At 36.2% G+C, this 24,610-nt stretch overlaps 1 protein-coding gene across 4 annotated transcripts in view; it reads right to left on the bottom strand.

Moving 5' to 3' along the window:
* Nucleotides 1-24,169, bottom strand: part of LOC139966514 (histone-lysine N-methyltransferase 2C-like) — a 58,397-nt gene extending 34,228 nt beyond the window's left edge. For 2 of the 4 annotated variants that reach the window (XM_071969604.1, XM_071969602.1), the window contains exons 1-18: nucleotides 23,971-24,169; nucleotides 15,531-15,628; nucleotides 14,510-14,848; nucleotides 13,413-13,634; nucleotides 12,449-12,594; nucleotides 11,942-12,051; nucleotides 10,946-11,050; nucleotides 10,390-10,447; nucleotides 9,610-9,790; nucleotides 5,435-5,549; nucleotides 4,800-4,990; nucleotides 4,197-4,348; nucleotides 3,576-3,781; nucleotides 3,102-3,221; nucleotides 2,295-2,429; nucleotides 2,055-2,174; nucleotides 1,410-1,514; nucleotides 718-899 (exon numbers count right to left, since the gene is read on the bottom strand). In XM_071969604.1, the coding sequence (XP_071825705.1) occupies nucleotides 718-899; nucleotides 1,410-1,514; nucleotides 2,055-2,174; nucleotides 2,295-2,429; nucleotides 3,102-3,221; nucleotides 3,576-3,781; nucleotides 4,197-4,348; nucleotides 4,800-4,990; nucleotides 5,435-5,549; nucleotides 9,610-9,790; nucleotides 10,390-10,447; nucleotides 10,946-11,050; nucleotides 11,942-12,051; nucleotides 12,449-12,594; nucleotides 13,413-13,634; nucleotides 14,510-14,848; nucleotides 15,531-15,619 (2,576 nt within the window). In that variant the 5' untranslated portion in view covers nucleotides 15,620-15,628; nucleotides 23,971-24,169. The remainder of the gene's footprint in view (nucleotides 1-717; nucleotides 900-1,409; nucleotides 1,515-2,054; nucleotides 2,175-2,294; nucleotides 2,430-3,101; nucleotides 3,222-3,575; nucleotides 3,782-4,196; nucleotides 4,349-4,799; nucleotides 4,991-5,434; nucleotides 5,550-9,609; nucleotides 9,791-10,389; nucleotides 10,448-10,945; nucleotides 11,051-11,941; nucleotides 12,052-12,448; nucleotides 12,595-13,412; nucleotides 13,635-14,509; nucleotides 14,849-15,530; nucleotides 15,629-23,970) is intronic. The other 2 variants (XM_071969601.1, XM_071969603.1) reach the window with 2 other exon arrangements.
* Nucleotides 24,170-24,610: the final 441 nt, after the last annotated feature.

Below are 24,610 nucleotides of genomic sequence, written 5' to 3'. Positions count from 1 at the left end.
ACTAAGAATACATTTCCTGCAAGGATTGCTTGTCATTGATGATGAGTACACATCATCATCGGTTGAGATATGAGGTACACCACATCATCAGTTAAGATATGAGGCACACAACATCATCAGTGAAGATATGAAGTACACCACATCATCTGTGCAGATATGAGGTACACCACATCATCAGTGAAGATATGAGGTACACCACATCATCTGTGAGGAGATGAGGTACACCACATCATCAGTTAAGATATGAGGTACACCACATCATCTGTGAGGAGATGAGGTACACCACATCATCAGTGAAGATATGAGGTACACCACATCATCTGTGCAGATATGAGGTACACCACATCATCAGTGCAGATATGAGGTACACCACATCATCTCTGTGAGGAGATGAGGTACATCACATCATCAGTGAAGATATGAGGTACACCAATAATCTGTGAGGAGATGAGGTATACCACACTATTATTGAAGATGAGGTTTACCACATCATCAGTTAAGATATGAGGAATACCACATCACCAGTTAAGATATGAGGCACACCTCATCATCAGTGAAGAGATGAGGTATACCACATTATCAATGAAACAAATTTTAACACTACATTAGTCTCATGACCATACATGTCTACTATGTTCATACAGATGTAACAAAGTATACAGTTGTCTAATAATAGAAACCAACATTTTCTTTGTGTAATTCAGAGGATGAACTCACCATTTACACTTCCATCCTCCTTTTGGCACTACATGGAGAGGTGGATCCAGACAGTAAGTATGGTAACTGATATCACAGTCGTCACATAACAAGAGCCTGGCCTCGTCAGTATTCTTACCACAGCCTTCACACACTGTACAGTCTAGACACCGCCAGCCTTTTGACAGCACCACTTTTGTGATCTGTAAAAAATGGTAAAGACAAAGCTCTGTTTAACTCACATAATCATTCATACAATGTATTACAGATAATTCGGTAGGCATATATAACACCTGTAACTGAGATCTTTTCATGGAGAGGAGATATAATTTGTACACATTTGTATGAGGGAGGACATCAAGACAGGATGACAAGGTTTTCCAAGAATGATTTGCAATATCTTGAAACATCAGACACTTGGAAAGACTGGTCAGAAACAATAGGAAACACCTCTAAATTATGAGAATAACAAATTACATGCAACCTTTGACTCTTATTATAATAACTCCACTGAAACGATTCCTTACACCTATGCCGATCTAAATCAAATATAACTACCAACATCATCATCACCTGTGTTCCTATCCAGAAAAGGGTTACTCCATTCACTACCAACTACTTCATTATACTGTGGACAAGAATGTTCATAGATATCTCTGTATTAAGGCTTTCAAAAAGAGAAATATGACATGATAATGAGAAGAAGAACTTACCTTTATGCTAACACAATAGGGATGATAACATTGTCCACACTGAGAACAAGTGATAAGTCTGCCTTCGGCTCCCTGCCCAAAACTGCCACAGGCGACACACATGTCCTAAAAGACAAATTGATGACATATTGAGGGTATAAAGTGATACATAATGTTTACCTATTTTACAATCATACCTTCTTACAAATTTTTATTTTTATAGTTTTTCTGACTTGAATGTAATAAAATATATTGTATCTTGAAGTTGGCTTGATAGATATTATGCAAGAAAGAAATGGAAAAATAAAGGAACACGTTAAGAAATTACTGTGATAGAAAAGTCTTCAAGGGTCCTACCATCAAAGCCAAAGTTTTCATTGTACAGAGATACACAAATGAAAATTCATCTCATCATACCAGAATTCATTAAACTTACTTGCTTAAAATTATATTGGCTGGTTCAATGAAACCTCAACAAAACCCAGTTTCACACACAAGAATTCTCAAAGCTGTCATATCTTTGTGTTGGAAAGACTTCTCTCAGATTGCAGTGAAGAATAAGTAAGGTCTTGTTTAAAATGGTTCACAAAGTCTCTCTATTAGCTAAAATTTAAAGGAAAATATAACAAAAAACCCTACATGTTTGATTTAAAGGAGCCTTCTCACCTGATTAAATGTAAAGGTATCAGATGTTGGAAAGAGTACAATGGTAGTGTGCATCGGAGAGTCATCCTCGTCATCCTTTAATTTCTCGGGCATCTTTTCAATGACACCATCATGAGCTTCCTGTTGAAACAAAGGGGAACAATCACTTAAACATCAGGTACACAAACTTCCTTAATACAGTTTCACTCATGTTTTAGGAAGTGCTTGTACAGACAAAGGTGGCATTGACCGGAATCTTACCTGAGATGAACCATCTGGCGGTAGTAGATTCTTAATTTTAGGGCGTGGTCCTCTCCTACCACTTGAGTTGCGTGACTTCCTCTTGGCTAGACCCAAATATGACCTGTCTCTCTCTCGGTTTCTCTCTCTTTCTCTCTGTATGAGAAGAAGAAAATATATAATCTGGTAAAAAAGGGATTACATGGGGAAAAGGAGAACAACAAATATAAGAAAAAAAAAAAAAAAAGCCAATAAAAACCGCAATACGACTAGAAATGATCATATGGTGAAATCAAGAAAAGGAACAATTGTTTGGTGAAATAGAATGGAAGGTGAAAGAGATAACACGACAGGCTAATTATGAACACAAGTTATAGTTCTGCCTTCAAAGAAACTTATTGGTTCTATTCTGGTTCTGCCCAGGTAGTAACTCTGAATGAGGAGTTTAATCTCTTCAAAAAGAAATGGTAGGTGTTTATTATAAATGCATTGGTGCATGATGGTTAACCAATTTAAGATGAACAGGGGAAGGGGGTTGAGGGGGTAGATTAGGAAAAGAAGGGTTGCTGTATCCCCACACATGGAGCATTTTACTTTCACCCCTGATGCTTATTCTGTTTTCTCCAGTGTCTCTACAGATGATATGCTAACGTTAGGCCTACTGAGGTTTCAGCAGACCTCCTTCGCGTACCATTTTAATCTCTCTCATGAAACTCTTATCTACTTTAACAAGAAACAAAGAAATAAACAAATACATAAATGAGGAATATTCTTGCAAATATTCACATATTATACCAAGTGGTGTTATTCAATAAAAAATGACCTCACCCTTTTGCTGTGCTTCTTGCTGGAGAACTTAACTAACAGACTCATCTTGTCCAGGGGTTTACCTCCACCGGCATGACGGCGAGTGGAAAATGTTTGAAAGGAAGGACTTGGCAAGGGGTCCTGAGGAGAAGACATTTACAGTCATATTTCAAAATGAATAACTAAAAATTACTGGTACAAGTTTTATGAAATCATTTTCCTTTCTGGAATTTACATATGAAATAAAAAATATAAAGACTGTGACCAGGGTTTGCTACATCATAAGTCTTTGTCACATACTGCAAAATATTGTATTTTTTCGACAAAAATATTCCAAACATCAGTTCAATTTCACAGATGACCATCAAAAACTTTTAAGCTACATCACGTATCTAAGCGCTGTCGTCAAAGTGTCCACAGATGCCATACACACACGGATAAGAAAAACAATAAGATTAAACTGTTCATTTACTGTGGTATATGTATTTTACTGACCTCTTTTTTCTCTACTTTTTCTTCTAGGCTGTAAGTATCTGTATCTGCACTGCTGACACTGTCTTCACACAGACTGGAAGCACTGAAAGGAAAGTCTTGGCTTGATTGCAACGAGTCATCCTGGACCGGTGTGAGAGATCTCGGCGACCTCGAGTAAGCAGGACTCTTGGTATCTGCACTCCCTGTAAAAGACGGACATTGCAGAGCTGCAACATTGAACGACGCTAAAAGTCAAAGTTATACAAAGTTAGCAAATACCGAGAAAGGGGTATACCAGTACTTGAACAAGTTCCATATGGGGAATTTACCCGTTACAAGTTGTGAATTCTTTTACGATTTTTTTTATTTCTTTGAATAAGCTCTCTCGTATATCTTTACATACAGTGAACAAATATACGAAGGCAAACTGGAAACGACAACCAATTCTAGATAGGAGGCACGGTCATCGTCACATCATCCCTGCAATTTATAGTCAACGGTACGACGGAAAATATTCATCATCACAAGCTAGATGGACAACCAAAAGTGAATGGACCGTCGGTGACAATTGACCAGACCTATCACAGATTTTTGCCGGGAACTTTAAAGAGAAAGGGAAGCAAATAGGGACGCAGGACTCACCATCTGTGTCTACTGTCTGTGTTTCCATCTCTGGACCTGAATATTGCCTGCTTCGACACTCGGGGCACTGGTATGTTGCACTGTGACCGGCCGTTTTCAGCTGATGATAATTGCTGACAAGGTCTTCATCCTCGCAATCAGCATGGATGTGTCTGATGATGATGATGATGACAATGAAAAATATGATAATTTGGTTCAATATGTAAAACTGGCAAATTCAATTAACACATAACAAAAACCTGTGATATTTTATACTGTGTTCTTCTTGTACATTTCTCTCTGGTAGAAATCATCAGAATGATTTTCCAATCACTGATTTTGAAGGCGTTATCATGCTAGCAGAATCATTTACTTTCCGGAGGCCACATGTTATGCTAAGAAGGGGGTGATTGTTGATAGGGGAGGAGATGATTAGGGAGTAAGTATAAATCAATTTATTTATGAAAACCATAGGAACCTCCACAGAATAAACAACCCTGGAACAAATATAAACCCTCCTCCCACCTCCTCCCCCCAGAAGCTCAGCAGCACTGTCCAAAAAATAAATTCTTTCACCACATCCTGTAAATAATATTTCTATGAAATGTCTCTCATCACACTCACCTTTGGCACGAACTGCACACAACCGTTGACTTAGCTGATAAATGTCTGAGAGTCTTCCTGCATATAGGACACATAGATGTTTTATTCCTCTGTAGGTAACAGGCATCACACACTGTGTAGTTATGGTGCCATCTGGCACTAGGGTTATTGCCAGCACTGTCCCCTCCACAATCTGCACACCGTCTACAATTCTGGGGAAAAACGAAACAAAACTTTAGAAGTAAAATATACTGTAAACAAATTATATCAAAATGATAAACAAAGGAGACAATGTAAGCTTGTCAACGATGGATCAAGTATCGACTCTGATACACAGGTCTCTGACATCTTGAAGTTAAAGTCCTCTAAACAGATTAAAGTGGGAGGTACTCAGGCAGTTTTATATCTGACTTACTAAATTTAATAATCACTTTAAAGATTGTACTTTAAAGCATTGATTCATAAGACCTTGAAAATTGTTAATTAAGAAAAAAACTTTAAATGAAGATAAATGTTAAGACCAAATTAATGATGAAACTTGCTTCTCCACCAACATTCGCATTTTGGCTTTGTGGGATTTGGGGATGACGATTCACAAAATGCAACTTATTCTTAAAACTTCACAAAGAAATGAACATTGAATGCATTATACTTACTGTACATTTCCAGCCATTTTTGGGTATAGTTGTCATAGCAGGACTCAAACAAAATGTATGGTAGCCCTTGTCACAAATATCACAGACCAACATCTTGTTGTCATCACCAGGTTGCCTATAAAAAATTACAAAAATTAAAATTAAAAAAATAAATAATTGGAATGACTTTTAGCTACAAGAGAATATAGAAATCTGGTGAAGGTTCTTAAAGGTGACTGCATGTTTAAATATAATAGAAGGAATATAAACAAAACCATAAATAGTCTGCCAACAATCATGATACTGAAACAGAAACCTGACATATACCGCTCTCTCATTATGAGTTTTGTTTTTGCCAAATCTGCTGTAAAACTGCATGTGTCAAATACAAGCATTCTGCTGTTGTAGATCTTGTATACATCAAATGGGAGGTGCTTTCACATTTCCTGACTAAAAGACACTGGTACACACCTTGCAATTCAAACATGTGGGCATTAATGTACCACCATATGGACACCCACATATAGAGACAAAGAGAAGTAATAACACACAGACGGAATAGTCTCATATCAAACGTTATCTCTCATAAATGAAGCTCTCCACTGAAGCAAATAGTACCTTAAAAAATTTACCAAATTTCGCAGAAAACAACAACAAAGACAGCTTGGAGACAGAATGATTAGTACATTGGCCTCCTACCCTCCCAATCACAATGGCTGATAATGATTGTTGATTATCAAGGAAAGCTGGTTGTGTTTACAAGGTGATGCACTCCATTGAAATTAAGCATGAAACATACAGGTATGGACTGCTAAATTAATGCATCACAAACAGATAATAAGAACTCAAGAAAGCAACTCTTTCCCCCTCCCCCAATTAATTTTTTTTTTGCACTTTGACCAGCCCTTACAGCACTTGCACAGCAAACGTACATAGACAAAACAGCTGACAGAATCATATAATAAACCAGAATGAAAACATTTCATAGTTCCTTGCTGCTGCCTATTTATTTGATTAACAGGGTATACTTCCAAGTATGTAGTGATGAAGCAAGATCAATAATTGCATTGTGAAGTCATTAATCATACTAACTTGTAACCTAAATAATGCAAAGCCACACCTCCTCATAAATGCACATAGTATCAATTTCAAGTCACATCAGCCTGTACAGGTGGTCTACCAATACCACCATACCAAGTTTGAAGAAACTCCAACGTGTGGTTGCCAAGTTACTGTAATTTGAAGATTTTGACGTTTGACCCTGAGACCTCATTAATATTCATGATATGAGCACCAAAATCTATGGGGTTCATCAACTCATTAGGGAACACCCACCTACCAAGTATGGCAGTGATCAATCATTCCCTTGTTGAGTTATAGCGCATACAACCTTAAAGTGGAACGATAGTGACAGAAAAAAAATCTCTCATTTTCATGTATAATGTAGTTTATATGTTACCAAGCAACATATTTTTTTAATTTTCCAAATAGCACACCGGAAAGTTATAAAAAAGGGAATTAAAACATCGTTTTTTCGTCTCCGTAATTTAGGAATTTGCAAACACTGCAACGACCTTGAACAGCCCTCAGGTCAGTGAATGACGTCACTTTGATGATCTTTTCTGTTGTGAACTGTTCAGTAGCGAGCTGTGCGTGCATTTCGTTTCAGCATAACTGTTATTTTCCGGCGTAATGTTCAAGACATAAATAGATAATGAATATCATGGTGTTTCGTGATTTCTTCACCACGTGTTTACAAGTTTTTTTTTACGAAATTTGCGGCGATTTCGCAACGATTTCGCAATATCTGAAGAGGTAACTCGCAAGCTGACCCAAAGTTACGTAAATCTCAAGATCACGTTTTTGGCGGGTTTTATACAGAGTGATGTATGAATGTGGCACAATAACAATAGTAATGATAGTCTCAAACGTAGTTTAGTATAACATCCGAAAGAAAACCCAAAGTTCTAAACAAAGTATATTCGCTTGTATGCACTAGGCCTACTGTAAGACATGAACGTTCCTTGTTCCGTGCGTCATTAAATCCAACAGAAAGGTTTCATTGAGCTTGAAATACAACCGCATTTGAACTCAATCGAGTAGTAAGTCTAGCTCGAACAATTTTCTCACTACATGCAATGCCTATTGCGTTTATTCACATGCATGCCTCGTGGTTTGGGCTTCAGGAGGAATCGTATTCTAGCCCAACTTCACGTAGGTCCGCAAACGGTACTTTCACACTGTGCAAACATAAGTGACAGTGTGCGCTACCGTAAGTAATACTTACACGATGTTTTGTTTCGCTCGAGCATACACACATTTCCTATTCGTACTACATTTAAAGTGGTTGGGAGGGTATGAACACATCTCTGCCCAAAAAACTCTGCCTAAGCGACGTCCATGCCCTAATTGAAATTTGCACGTGGATTCTCTCCTCACATAGTCATTAGGTTGTTCACGTCTGACATGTCTTCCAGTTCCAACACTTACTGTTGCATTTATCGGGATATGTATAAATAATGCGGCATAAAAGCATCAATCTTTCAAACTTTTTTTACTTTAGTGACCTTGCCACACGCAAATTTCAATTGGGCCCGAGATGGCTCTATGACCGATTATTCCGTAATTTACATTGGGGCAGTCAGCTTCACTTAAACGACAAGAAAAAGCAGGAACAATAACACCTTATTAAAATTAGGCCGTTAAATGTCTCACGCAGTGTATCAAATCTCCTCTCTGGTTTAGGTTGTTTGTCGAGTCCAATATAGAGTAGGTTGCAACTAAACTTACACACTAAGTGCACACTGCTGAAGTACACTACGCCGAGCTCCTTTGTTATCATCATAATGACGTCACATGTCACTGTAGATCACGTGATCATCATATCGCTGTTCGCGAAAAGCCCAATTTTTGTTTAAAAAATCAACGAGTTTAGGAATTTTTTTTGAGCCTTTCCGAACATCGGATTGACTTGAATTTTCACATGTGTAATATGGAAACCAACTAGAATACTCTTGAATAAAATCGTATTTTTTCGTCGATGCTGAAAAATCACTATCGTTCATCTTTAAGTGTCACACACATACAAACACACATGCCAACCTGACTACAAAGGTTCCTTTGCCTTCAGCAAGGCACCAAAAATAGTCCATTAAAATATCAACAACAAAAATCGCATACAAGACATGTAAATAATGAATAGATATCTCGAGTATGAAACGAGCAAACACAAAGCTCTTTTTACACCAATGGTTATTGTTAATACTGTCTGTCTGTTGATTATCAGTCATCCAAAACATCCACCCCTGGACCACAAACACTTAAATAGTACTTGGTTACCTTTCATTACATGATTCTGACAAAAATATAATTGTCTTATTATTTTTGAGTGAACAATATGAAAAGCAGCAAACTATAAACCAGAAAAATATGGCATATTGTATCTCATCGTAAATGCAGCAAGCTAGTTTTAATGACTGAGACAGTGCTTTGTTATTAGCACTTTCCAATGAAGTGCAAGATTTGAATATCCACCTGAGTAAACACTGCTGACTGTTGCTTTTTATGTTTTATTACACTTCATCATTACCACATCTATCTTCCAATAGAAAGCTTTTTCCAGGGAAAGAAGTAATAAAGTTCAATACATATATTTATATATATATATATATATATATATATATATATATATATATATATATATATATATATATATATATATATATATATATATATTGGTCCGTAAGGAAAAAGAAATTCATGGCTGTAAAGTACAGCTTTAAAATATGGATTGCACAATATTCAACCAGAAAGGCTTGTTCTGTGTGAATTCAGAACTATAGGGATTGTTGAATGGTTCCTATAGCAAGAGATGGAATTTATACTCCCCATGTTGTTAAAATAATCTTTACTGGATCGAGTTCCATTATACACTAGAAACAGTTATTTATTTTAAGTAAGAGAATCAAGATCTAAAATGGTACCAATTTTGTAGTAATGTAGAATGTCTCAACTCCTCTCATCAAAAATCGTTACAATCACTACATTATTTGGCAGAACAATCCTCCTCCTCCTCACCACCACCCCCTCCCTTGCCCACTCCAACCCCTAAAGAAAAGAAAAAACAAAGGAGATAAATCACTGTTTTGATTTAGGTTATCTGTTTAGGAAAGAAAGTATGAAATAAAGCAACTAACCTGCAAGTCTGACAAATTTTACAGTTAGGACATTGCCATCCAGCTCTAACTATCGGAGTAGTAGCAACCGGTGGGTCCAGGCAAGTGGCATGATAATGCTGACCACAGCTGGTGCAGAACAACGACTCAGCCAGGTTACCGGGCTCATCGCAGATGACACATTCAAGTTCCTCTTCTTCAACTGTCAAAACATGATTGAAACAAAGGATGAAATGTCTTTAGTTTCATGCCGACCAGACCAAATCTTTGATTTTATTGCTATCGTCATATGCTTCAAGTGCTACTTTGTAGTGAGCTATCTTCATTTTTTATTACACAATCCCGTGTCGACATGGGTTGAGACTGTTTGTAGTATTACTTTGACTTTAAGAAATATGATGGATCCTGCTTTATATACAGGTTTATCAAGCTCGTTCAAACTGCGGTGTGAGTTGAGTATGTCACAACTCTGGTCGTGCCAGGTTCCACCATCAAGAGGAAGATGTGGTATTTAAAAGCTGCATCCGTTGCTAGCGTAGAACTACATGTTAAATAGTTCAGAGCAGTTTTATAAAAACCCACGTTTTAAGGTTCATAATTCTTCAAGGGACATTTTTATCTTACTTTCATTCTATAACAAAAAAGGAAAAGAGAAAAAGAAAGAGAAAGTGCCATTGATTCATGGCTCATAAAGTTCCAAGTTTTTCCTTTGGTAAAATTCATTATTTGTCACAACTAAAAAGCAAAGCTATCAAACAGTATTACACGTAAAAGGGTTGAATTAAACCACACAGAACAAACCTCTGTCTTCAGTAGATTCCAGGTGTTCAGGACAGAGCAGAACCAGAGATTTGATTCCCTGTTAAATGTGAAGCACAAAAGTGAACCACTTGAGAATACATTGAAAAAGATGAGGGAAACTCAACTATAGGATAATTTCTGAAATGTCCGATCCAAATTAATCTCTCTTGGGTCATTGGGGATTCATTGAGAGAGTCACTCGGGGAGGGGGGGTGGGTAATTAGCATAGTCCCACTTGCCAATAACATCACTGTGCTGTTTCTCTGTCATCCATAGGGCTTATAGGAAAGGCAAGTCAAGTCTACTTTCAAAAGACACATTCAAAGTTGAAATTTTGATTGCCATAATTAAACCATGTTATGATTAATATGCTCTTGGATAAGTTAGGCTGAGCCATTTTGCTATCTTTTTTCGTATTTTACAAACTAGGGTAACAGATGAAAGAAAAAAATGTCTTTCACCTCAGTAACGTTACTTAAAATCTGTGAAGCATGCATTGGTACAAATCATATCCCAGTAATACTTTTTTAATGTTCAATATTTCTTCCAAGTATACCTGAAAAGAACCACTGCTGGCAGCACAAGGGTAGTGATAGATCCTCGAACAGCCTGGCTCGGCACAACTTATGGTGGCACCAAATCTGAAGCAGTAACTGCAACGCTGTTGGAGAGAATTGATATGATACGACACTCTGAGAGGGGAGGAGCAAAGTTGCATTACGGTTAGATATGGCTGACTGCGAGGAAATAAAATAAATGGTTCAATACAAAACAAATTTTCCTATGAAAGTGATAGTTTTTATCTCAAGACACTGCAGTCAGTAACATATGTAATATGAAACACATTGTAAAAATCCACTACAATTGCAAACTACATAGTAGAAGAGAAAAAAAAAGATGTTTTTTTCACGTTCGGGACACCTGTTCCAAGGTATTGGGATAAACAAGGTAATGCAAAATGATTCAAGGCATAAAAGATCATCATATTGATGGGAACATTGTCACATGCCGGTTTTGTTGATATGGTTCCAGGATATTAAGGCTGCAAACCTGTCCAATTTATTTTCCTGGCACATGCTGATGCAAAATATATGCAACCAACATGTCTCGTGCTAATGAAAAAGATACAATGCATCTACCATGTTCTTAACAAAAATGACATTTCCTGGGCTCTAGTGAAAAGCTAGCAATGCCGTCCCCATCAATGTTGATTGTGTAAACGTTCAGGACGATACACACCTACCTCTTCAAGATCATGAAATCAGTGATGCGTTAACATGGAAGTCATGTGATATCCTTGACTACAACATCTTCTAAAACAACTATAATGCTTCATTTCCAGCCTCAGTAAGAAGGGTGGAATTCAGTTTTAGAAAGACAGGGATACTTTTAATGCTAGTGTTATCTGTTTATACATATCTTCTCAAATGACCTATGACCTAATGGTACTGGAATATCATTGATTGGCTAGCTTCGTAATAAATAATCATAATAATACAATAAAATAAAATATAAAAAAATCCCAAAAAATGTGTACACAGTGGATTTTTACCTGTGAAATTCCTGAGAAAATGGCTTTATCTACATGCAGTAACTGGAAGTTTTCATTCTGGCAAACATTGTCTGACCATGCTGCGCAACAGTGATGGGCTGTGCTATGACCTGCAAACACGAAATGTCAACAGTGATTATTGACAAAAACACTAGGAATTGATTCATGAATATCTTTCTTTTTCTCCCCCCCCCCCCAGAAGGGGTTGAATCTGAAATAGTTATACAGGATTATATAAGTATTAAATGTAAGCAAATCATAAACATCAGACCAACTTGAAAATTTTCATTCATATATGAGCGAGAAAGGAAACTTAACATCAATTTGAAATAATCCATCCCTTTCAAGAGCACCCTAAGGTAAAGTTCTTTGTTTCCCTTTTTTTCAAGCTTCCCTGACTTGTCTGAGTGATCACATGACGAATAATCAAAATTCTGCTACTTTCGCAAAGCTGGCTCAATCAGTAAAGATGGTTTAAGTTTATTTAAAAGAAGGTACGCTCAATACCTGTGGGATCAATGACCATCATTATTTCAGGTTCCTCTTTGTGGCCAACATGGTATACCTCAGCAGACTGGTTGATTGGAGCCACTTCCATGGGGCTGGCAGTATATTCAGCATTGGTGACTCTCCTTGGGGACCTGCTTCTTTCCCTGTGAAACAACAATAGAAAATGTAGATACAAGTATCACAATACCCAACCACAATGCTTATACTTAGCTATAATTGCATCTTAATTGGAACTGGATTGAAAGAAATGTATTAGTATTGTATAATATTGCATACAGTATAACTTTGTATAATATTGTATGGTAATATACTATTTTAAACAGCATATAATATTGTAAACAGTAAATGTATAAGCAGAAATGTATTAACAGACTATCAGGTAATAAAATGATTGTAATTAAAGGGAGATATAGTTGTTCTGAGCAATTATAGAAGTGAGGAGAAAAGTAAAATGTATCTTGTTTGGAAAATTAAAAAGTCAAGGCCATTGAGGTTATTTTGTGTATGTATAGATATATATATATATATATAGAAATAATGGTTAAGGCTAAACAGGAACAAAAAACCAACTAAACGTTCACGTCTATAATCTGCTGTACTATCTAATCAAGGGAACAAAATGCAAACTGCCGGCTTAAAAATGTTCTTTTATTCAGGACATTAGGCATTCAATTCTATTGGATGGTTTTCATGTCATTAAGGAGAGAACGACCGATTAATGAAAAGAAGGAAAAATTAACTTAGATCGTAGAGATCTCTGGGAAATTTCTTGTAGAACTAAAGAACGTTATTGGGGTGTGTATAGCTGATATTCGCTTAGAGTTTTGGCATTGGTGATGACCTGATATGACATTTCAATGGATTAAACTGCCCATTGAACTCATCTGTAAAAAGTTTTTGGGCATGTGAAGGAAATCTTCCGATGAAACGATGTTTCATGTCATGTTCAAGCAGTACATACCTTTGTTTCCCTTGGTTTCTGCTTCTTCTTATTGTGAATGTTAGTGATGTACGTTTGTGAGGGTTGTACAAGGTATCCTCCGTAAAAGTCTTTTTAGCTTTAGGATGTTGTCTCTTGAACGGGTTAAAACCGGGAGTAGGATCAAATTTCAGTAAATCTCCCTGACCGAGAAGGCTCTTCTCTCCGCAGCAGCAAAGGGCACAGCTTGGATCATATGGTGTCCTATCAAGGGGGAAATAAGGATTTTATTACAATGAAAAGAAGGCCAAGTTGATTTCCTTTAGGACCACCGAAATTCCCATTGGTGGCAAACATGTTCAAATTACTCAAAACTCAAATAACAATCGTAAATACTTGTAATCAATACTATAAAACCATGCCCCTAGGTCATAGGTTGAAGGTACACTCAAGATGAACATTGGGAATATGATGAATATGATGAATACTGTATGATGATGAATATGATGATGAATATGATGAATATGATGAATATGATGAATATGAATATGATGATGATGATGATGATGATGATGATGATGATGATGATGATGATGATGATGATGATGATGATGATGATGATGATGATGATGATGAAACATAGCAACAATTTGCCAACTGACCCATCTCAATTGATCAAATCAAAAGAGTTACAAAGAAATTCTCAATAAAGATGAAACAGGAGCCTGAGTTTGATGCCCGGTGATGCGTCATTTTGTAAGACCTCACCCTGATGAGCAACATTGGAAATTTTTTGGAGGGGGGAGGGGGGGAGGGGGGGTTTTCCTTGAACGCCAAAGGTCCATGTGTGATCAAACTTAAAGGAATTACGATCGATATTTCAGCAGTTTTCTCAACACACTCCTAAACAGCTCTAACGATACATGAAAACATAACATATTGCCTGTGGGGCTTTGTTTGAAATGTAAATATGTTGTGAAATTTCTTTACCCTGGAATTAGAGATTTGTTTTGCTTTATTAAGTCTGATTCAAGAGGCTAACTAACATCCTGGATGCTATTTTAAGAATGAAGCTTCCTCCTTTCTCGAATTTGTCTTCACTTTTCTCGCCTATGACTGCAATTTTTTGAAAAACTCACGTTTTCTTTTCGTACTCTGTGAGTGCCTCCTCATCTTCTTCCAGTTCTTCCTCTGGTAGCTCAGGTTTCTCTTTCCTCCTCGAAGAGGACGCTCTTAATGCGGGCTCCATCTCATCTCCTTCGTGGCTGTATTTCAGGTCAACCTCTGACACGTTGGAGACTCGGGACTCTGATGAATCTCTCCTCGACTCTATCGAGATCTTGGATTCTGAGGAGATCTTTCTCTGAGATGATCGAGTACTGGGTCCCGGTGAGTCAACTGGGCTCATGTCTACATCCGCAGCGGGCGAGTTGGTAGCTGGGCTAGATGCGGGTGAATCCTCTGATGTAACGTATGTTCTGGGTAAGAGAGGAGTAAAGATGTACAATTAGTTTGTGTTGTGGACTGTGCTTTACCAAATGCCAGTAATCTCTAATTTGAATATCACTATAATATGAAAGCACAGAACTAGTTTTTTCATAATTGACAGCTTACTTTTGTTGTAACTTTCGATAAAGTTCTCTTGCATGGTTACTAAAGCAGCATCAAGCGTGTGGATTCCACTTTCTGGCAAATTTAACAAATCTACAGATTATTATTTACATTCAGAGATCACAGTTCATCAATCTAAGATACCCAACTATATAGTCTTTACCAAACGAAATGTAATAAGCAAGTTAAAGATGAAATTTGATTAGAAATTCTGTCTCACAGAAACTTTTCATATATAGTGATTATCACATGAAATACAAAGATAACAGGAAAATGTTTTTTATTTCATATTCTTTATTTAAAAAGAAATTTGACTAGTCAAGCTAGAGAGATACATTTAAATTGAATTGAATATCAAGTGTTTCAAAGCATTTCACAAAAATCAATGAAAAAGTTGGATTAAGTACAGTTCTACCTTAACGATGAAAAGGACAGTAGATTTTGCTTTACCTTGCAGAGGGTTTACTCGAAATAGCTACAGTTACTTAGGGACTAGCACTATCCAGTTCAGAATTAGAATAAACAGAAGCAATTTTGGCTGCATCATACCTTCTTCTTCTTTCAGCAGGTGAGCCACTTCCCTGTCGCCGTGGCCTTCCTGGGCCACGGCGGAGTGACATGGTTCCTTCAGCATCCATTGCTAGCCTCTGAAGATGATGAAAACACAACATGAATGACATATTTTACGCATTCCATTGAAATAAGGAAAATACATTATGATGGCAGTGACAGAGATAGACAAACCCCACCGGCCAGACGTTAACCTAACCGTAACCATAATTTTTAACTGGCTTAACAATATACTCTTTTTCATCCATTTTTTTATATTTTTTTTATTTGAATCAGCCAGTGGTGTGATGAATGTCCATACCACAACAGTACGTGGGCATGGGCCTACAAAGAGAAAATCAGCCTTTCTGCCACATAAATTTTTTAATCATATTCTAATCTAGTTGTTAGACTTTTGGTACCCTACTGTACAATCCGACACTTGTTTGTGTCAAAATAACTACCATCTTATCTAAAATTTATTGCTTTTAGAGAGTAGAATTCCCAACGCTAATCTTTTGAAGTTCAAATCACTACAAAACCATGAACAATTTCTCTATCTTGCAAGAAAAATCTAGCTCACTTACACAGTCCTGAATAAACCACATATAGAGTAGGCAATTCATATCCATTTCAGGGTTGATCTAACCAACGCTCTTATCTTTGCAAAAAAGTGACAACAAAAATGTTGAGCAACCATAACATGTACAGTAGTTATTGGGATTGTCAGCACTGCAGTATGTTAGCCACTAATTACAGTACATGCTGTGTCTATGAAATGCATTGAATTGACATTATTAGGCCTCACACTAATGACTTCAGCTTTGTTACTCATATGTACACTTTATGTACAATTCCCTCTTACTGCTAAACTTTCCTTTGGAATTGCTAGGCATACTAGGGTGTAGCCAATGAGCAATTTGCATTAATTTCATTTATCCCAGAACACTGCTGAATAATAGGATACAGTACTTTGTAACGTACAGTACCAGACGCCACAAACTTCATAGATCATTAAATTGGGGAATGAAGCATTGAATTCTATAAATGACGCATTTTTCATAGATATTTTTGCATCCATGTTTGTATCTGCAGACTATGTGCACTACAAACAGTCATGTGAAGCCTCAAAAGCTGTTAGAACAAAGGATATACTGTACACATTTATGGGCAGGGGGGGGGGCATTGTATCTGAGATTGTGGTGACTAATAATACAGTGCATTAATAGAACTTTACAGTGATACTCATACAGGAATAATACAGATTGGTACTGTACTGATAAATGAATAAAAGAAGGGCAGAAGGCAATGAGATGTTCTGTAGAACATTATGACATACTGTATTCCCACCATTACTAAATACTGTATGGTTTAAAAATCTTTTAGTGAATATGAGAACTGAGGGAATTGTAACTTTTGAGCCAAATCACTGTGTGGTCAAAGTTTCACAGAGAAAAAAACACTTCATAAGGATTTAAGAAATTGCAATTTATTATCAAAAATAAGAAAGGAAAAGAACATTCAGTAGCAGCCAATGAACGATGTTCTGTTTTCAGTAATTTCGTAACTAAAATTGTTATTCTTGTTAACTTTACAAGATGATAGCATGATGAAGAATGTTTCTTGGACAAACAGCCAAAAGTAGATATATTACTGATCTACTCATTTTTATAATTACTTTCAGATAATTCATGATTACAAGTAAATCAACTATGGAATACTGACTGGGATAATGTAAAAGAAAAAAGAAGGAAAAAAGCAAAGAAAATTTTGCTTTTTTGAAATGGTTCTACTGTAATTTATAAACAAAATTTCTTTTCATGCATAAAATTTCATCAACTTTTATCTGTTTCTAATCAGCAAAATGATATCTAAACAAGATAGAAGCCCAACCATCAAGTCTAAATAAAACTAATATCTCCGCATACTGAATAAGAACAGTTTGAAAAATCTCATACTCTGAGTTAATGTACATGTACACTTAATGCAATTATGGACAAGTTACTAAACAAAAACTACCAGAAGACTTCACTTTTGTTTTCCCTTTTCGCTGCTGTCTGGTGTATTGCACACGTGTGACAAATTTTTGCTTCGTACAGTAGGCTAAGTCTGATGAAAACCCTTGCCCACTTTCAATTGCTCAGATGAACCAATTCAACTGCACAAAAAGTTCCCATAAATTCAACACACATGACTTTTAGCAGATCTTACTGAACATGAATCATACTAGGCAAATCCTGCATCAATGGAGTTTATTTGCAAGGATCCATAATAAAGACAACATGCTTGCATATTAAGTGTTTCACATCCTCCTCACTCTGCATCCAGCTAAAGTAAAAATATAACCTATATAAGAAAGATCTTTCTTTTAGAAGAAAATTACCTGCCTTTCCCTTCAAACTTCTACATATGCACAGATAACTTGTGATACATGGTGCGTGACATGTTCTACATTGTCATCTGATGTAAAATGTTCAGAAAATCATGTATTACTGTACTATATTTGGTTGACAAACACAGACCTTTTGGGGCTTAAAAGAATTGTCTAGTAGCCTTTAGAAGTTACCTTAAAAAACGATAAATAATTTTCCAAACATGTTTTCAAAATATGACAACGCTGATGTTGCGTTTGACAGAGAAACGATTTTTGAACGTTTAGGATGGATATTTCAAATATACTTTGAATAGTAGTGAACGTGACGTGACCTTCGCAAATGCAGATTGCGACATAACCCACGTTCCATACAGTTCCTACAGTAATCACAACAAAAACGGTGTTTGAAAACAGATTAATTTCTTCCTTAATTTTCTCAATATTAATTTATGAGCTTGTATAGTTGTTTCAATGTACAAAAGAGGTCCTCTTTGACAACAAAAAAATTCAAAAATCTGTCACGTTGCATAAATCTGATAATTTTTTCTAGAAGAGATATATAGTACCACCTTGTTCGTACAAAAGATTTCAGGAGGTTATTTTGCCTAATTTGTAAATTATGAGAAATCCTCAAACTTTGTTTTTGATTAAAAAAAAAACATTTGCCTGTTTTGCTATTCCACGCTTTGGAGCGTGGATATTGTACTTTCAAGGTCATTTAATTCAATGCTGTGCAGAACTTCAAATATCATATAAACAAACAATAAATAGCAGTGTACTGTCTGCTCCAAAGCAACCGTCACCAACATTGTACACACTTTATATTTTCAAATACCTAGTTTGCCCGCCATCCCCATTGTCAATGAAGTATAATATCCCCACCAACCATGTCGTTGTTTATTACTAAATGGAATTTATAATCACATTTAGTACCATAATCATGTGACGTTATAAAGGAACATAAAAGACCAGTACCGAGTTTTGAGTTTAGCCAAGGAGAATAGATCTCCTTGTACGGTATGTTACGCTATAAGATTGTCATAAGGTTTGTGTACATGTATAGGAGTTCTACAAAAAAAGAATGCTTAATGTACCCCTTCTTCATATTGCCTATTTGTTTCCATCATGCTTTCTACTGTAGGCTGTATTAAAGTCACTAAATGGCAATACTTGGCAGACAGAGCTCACATAATATTGCAAATCTTGTGAGAGCTGAGAGGTAGCAGACATGAAAGCCCCCTACAAGAAGACACTTTTTAGAGGTACTGTACCAACAAATGTTTGACAACAAATCCAGAATAATAATCAGTTAAACTTAAATCCCCCATGAATTTAAACAGCATTAAGCAATATCTCTATTAAGGAGCCTTTCATGCTAAAATATAATGAACAGTGCTTTTTCCCAGTAATCTGATTGGCTTAAATCTGGTCCTTTCATCTGCAAGCATTCTTGCATCTTCTGTACTCATTACTCACTGAATACAAATGTTATCGTTGAACTTTGACTATATATATAGCACAAGGCTGCACAAGGCAAGCTTGAGAAATTCAATCTACAATGCGTAAAAAATAAAACGGTACGCACTACGCAATGGAGAAGGAATTAAAATATCAAGTAAGGCTGGCCTGCCCAGTGGATAAGGAATAGGAGGTGGGGGGGGGGGGGGGTGAACCAAACCAAGAAGTAAAGAAAAAAAAACTGGGATCCATGAAAAATCTATCTAGCTTTGTTCACACATTTCCAGAGACCATATCAAGGATGCTATTCAACAATGATAACATGCAACGCTTACAAACACAAAAACAATGTCTACAATTTCATGGAAAGAGTCCATCTCCGCAGGCAATAAATTCAATTCATGACAAATTTAAATGAGACCAAACAGTTACCAACTCTGTTGCACCCCCCTCCCCCACCCACCCCCAATATCACCACCATGGTAAAAAAACTGAAGGTTACTTTACAACATTCAACTTTTTTGCTGTAAGATTTACAATTCTATGATCAGAACACATTATAATCAGGAATATGAAGAACTATACAGATTACCCTTGTAGTATATTGTATATATATGCCAAATGCCTCAACCGCCCAATGTCTTAGTATTCGTCATCCCCTCCTCATCCCTCTCTCAGTCTCCTTGACTACCTATTTAGCTCCTTCCTCGACTCATACTATTATGATCAGAGGTAATACGTTTTACTTATATTCGGCTACAGCTTTTGTTGCCTAAAATTTAAACTGAAGCTTTTAAGCAGTAATTTACACAAGTAAAAATTACTGTTCCAATTTCTTGGTGGAGCACAAATCTTGTGGATTCTAGGACATTCAAACTGAATGATTTTTTAAAAAGGAATATGGTAATGCTCACATGTGAACCATGGCCCAATAACAAGTAATATGTTTGTTACTCCTATTTCCTGCGGTATAAAGTTAACGCTGCAGTGTTCATTTATGACACTTAACACATTTTGCATCTTCGATTTGTTCGTTATCGGGGAATTTGAACTAAATATGACAGAAGCCTCACGTACACACTCTTACAGTAGTTCATTACCATTTGATAGTTGCTACAATTTGTAACCAGCATAGCAACAACAGCTGGATATTGAGTCACACTTTGTCTGATGTAAGCTAACCATCATACGGTAAAGAACAGTTTGACAGATAGTTTAAACGGTTGTTTCCAAACCATCCATTAGCGTGTACTGTACATGCTCTCCAATTTGTAGGCCTAACTACGCTGTAAACGAAGTGTAAGTAACCATATGTAAGGCCTACACATATTCACAGTATGGTATAAGTTTGTTAACAAATGGTTGGAGCTAAAAATTCACTAAACATGTTTGTTTCCGTTTACTATTCTTGTATAAAACGATTTGAGCTACCAGCTTCTCCCATTGCCCTGTTAAACAACAACTCTATCTTCTGCTACTGACCTGGAACCATAGCCTTGCCTCACAGATACCTGTTTCTTTGCCAAAATCTTGGCAAGGGAACAAGACAACTTTTACTCACTAAGTCCTACCTATATCTCGTGTTCTATATATAACGGGACCAAATTCCAAATGTTTGTTTTTACGTGTGTAACCATGGTACCAGAGGAAAATCATTACACTTGGATATCCCTTCCTTCATTACACAAATTCATTACAAAAGTCAGCGATCAGATCTTTGCCAGACTGGGACTTTCCACTCTGTAATGTATGAAATACTCTGTATATTTTTATGATCAAGTTTACATATTGCAATTTTTTGCCTGTTTCATAAAAAATATTCAAACATGAAGCAGTTTAGAATTTTGGTTAGGCTTGTCTGTTATTGCATATGGTACAATGGAAGGACAGAAGTTTTACGTAAGTTTGAAACTTTTTAGGGGGGGGGGGGAGTAAACACAAGGGATGGTCAAAAGTCTTCATTATGGACACACTAAGGCATTTTCTACATGAAACCAGTTTCAATCAGAAAAATATGCCATTTCCATCATTTCCTTTAAGCTTAACTTAAGGCTGTTGCCTAAATATTGCATATGTAAATGGTCCAGTCCAGTGTACTGTACTAATTGAGAAAATAGGAATGCCTGTGAGACAATTCTTTTTTGTTATTTACAACCAACGTGGACCTTCGGTGCTAGTGCGAATCGGCGAAATGGCAAATTTATGTGTAAAAATATATTACAGATGATGCTGTTCTCCAGAAATTGCATGATATGATGAGTGACAAAACTGATTGGGCAATTAATGGAAAGGTGATTTTTGTAATGCTTAGCAGTACATTTGTAATGGTTAAATGGCAGAAATTCCTTTGGAGTATTAGAAATGGGAGAAAAGTGCTCATAAGCTTCACAAACATCTAAGACACCAATACACAGAGCATACAAAGGAAGAGCTACTTAACAGTTTACACATATAACTCTCATGGCATTGACCAAAATCGGCTTTACATTTAGACCTTGCTTTCAGTTTATCATGAAGTGCCTACCAAGACTTTACTGTATTGCTAGATTGCTTGATAATAAATGTTTAAAACCAAATCTAAGAACTTAGGAAGACCATTCGCATTTAGGTTTTTTGTAACCCCTATAAAAGTATCCATTCAACTGTTCTTTGTTCTTAAACATATTGATTCTCTAAAAAGTAGTTCAATCAAACCCACTGAAAGTCAAATTTTGTAAATAGTGTAAAATATAAATATGCATGTATGTAGAAGGATATGAAAGGGATAAATTACAACGAAAAAGAGTTACTTCATTCAAACCCTCATACAGGTCTAGCATTTCAATTTGGCTAAAATTTGCCAGTGCAAAAATAATCTACTTAAATCAAATCTTGCTAAAATCAAATTCCCACTTGTATTTCCCCAAATTAATACAAAGGACAACATTAGGTTTCCAAAAATTCCCTACAAGCAAAGAACTAAACATGCAGAATTTTTAAGCATACTGTATGAGAGCAGCCAATATTGTTTGTTGATAATAAGCAGTCATAGTCCGAGCCAGCTTATGTTAGATACGGAAATACAATGACCTTCATGGCCTGTGTAGACAAACTTTGTCAAAATGTTAGTCATTTGCTGTACGCTTTAGTTTGAACATCCATTGCTTTCATAAATGCTACCAAATTCCAACAATCATTGACCTTGCTCAGAACCTTTAATATGCAGCGACCTTTGAAAAATAATTCATTTGCATTCAACTGGCTAAAGAAGATATGTACTGTGACATAAAACTAGATAAATGGAAGTCAGCTAAAAAATGTGTGAAGTCTGACTTAAATAAATATTGGGAGGTAATGTCATGAATGATTCAGTGGTCTTGTATGCATGGCTGTGAAATCTTTTAACACTGATATTTGGCAATGGTATATAATATGATGACCTTCCATTTGTATGCCTTACAGTTCATGTTGTTATGAGCAAAAGAGTCAAGCTCTGAAATCAAGCCAATATTAGCATATTATACAACAACTTTTAACAACAATATAAGATATGTTTATGACCTAGTAGTAATTTTACTGTACTACAGTTTGCGACAAGTTGAAAATAGTGGCTGTTGATCACTAGCGTTTAAGTCAAGATAGATTTCCAACATGAACAGCTGTGCAAGTATGATACTAGAAAAGGTTTAAGTCTTTTGCTGGCTCAGTGATTAAGTTATAAATGTTGAAGTACTGAATTGCGGTGATGATACATATATGTACTTATATATACAAATTATACAATACTTGGATTTCAGCTCCAGATAATCCAAGACCAGGACAAAAGGCGTAAGGATAATCATGGTTTTATTGTATAAATAACAGCAAAACTGATACTTATCACTTCTAATCTTAAGAAGAAAATATACCACAGTAATGATGATAAGCAAAATAAAATTAGGGCAGGTTGTAGTATCATTAGGCTAGCATACAGTACAGGAACAATACACTAATGGTAGCTCTAAGTTAACCCTGTAGGCTAGCTTCCCCCCAAAAAACAGACTTGACTGGACATGTTACATAAACTTACACCAGGCCTATAGTATCACTAAGGTATGGGCCCTTTAAAAATTCAATGGTTTTCTTTTGGCTCGATGCTAGTACTCACTGTTTACGATATTTCTGTTGCAGTGATCAAAGGCAATATCGTCCTGATGAAGGCTAGATCATCCTTCCTATACTCACGGCTGTTACATGTTGTGATTATACAGTACGACTAAGATACTAGTGCCTAGTTTTGGCTACAAAACACGTTCGATACACATCGTATACTTCATTTATTCATAAAAACGAGCCAGCTACAGTAATATAAATGCAAAACGAACCACCTACTCGTTTAACAAAGCAATTCTTGGCGAAACGCATACATATTTGACTGAATTTCTGAAAACATAACCGCTTTGTTTCAACGGAACGAAAGCCTTAATTCGATAATTGAACCTCACGCTAAAAAGGTACAATATTACACACACATATTACAGCCACACTCTGCGCAGGCCTAAGCTTTTAAAATGCCGATAAAGAAAATCGCCTGAATTTTCGTAAATATTCCAATTAAATTAACGATAATAATCTGGGCAATATACTTACACCTTAAAGAAAAATACGTCAGCTTTCTTTTATCGTTTCTTTCAACCATCAAGGATATTTTGGCATGAAAATTTTGGGGTTGATCACATACGCCTAAGTCTCTACCGCCATCTTGTTGTCGTACATGGAAAGTTCATGACCTTGCCAAGGGTATTTCGTGAACCAAAAGAGAGCCCTGTCTTATATTTATGAAAATTTTACAAAAATAAAGCAACCTTTGGTTGATTTTCAATCAAATTTGAAGTAATGAACTCTTATTCTGTAATGTGTTATTAACGATTCCATATTAACAAAATGTTACTTTGGATCCGGCGGATGAATACAACAAGAGCGACAATGTGAATGAAGCGATTTAATTATGCTAAAAAGCCCTACTTCGATCTAGCTCCGCCCATAGAGTAAATAAGATTGGGCGAGTGTGGTGTCTAACGTTGATTCATCAATATATACATATTTGCATAAATCTAAGATTCTTTCGCGAGCAGTTTCCAAAAGGTTGGACTGGAAAAAAAAGAGGTGAAATACTAATAAATAGTCAATTTTAATTTAACTTAAAATTTTCTTTCAAAAAACATCACTATCAGCAAAAGAAATGTTTCAATCACTTTTGAATCCATTGAAACAAAATGTTTACAGGCGG

This window comes from Apostichopus japonicus, chromosome 4, assembly GCF_037975245.1.
Source record: "Apostichopus japonicus isolate 1M-3 chromosome 4, ASM3797524v1, whole genome shotgun sequence".
Lineage (NCBI taxonomy): Eukaryota > Metazoa > Echinodermata > Holothuroidea > Aspidochirotida > Stichopodidae > Apostichopus > Apostichopus japonicus.
Note: the sequence above shows the minus strand (reverse complement) of the source record. Positions and strands in the feature narration are given on the sequence as shown.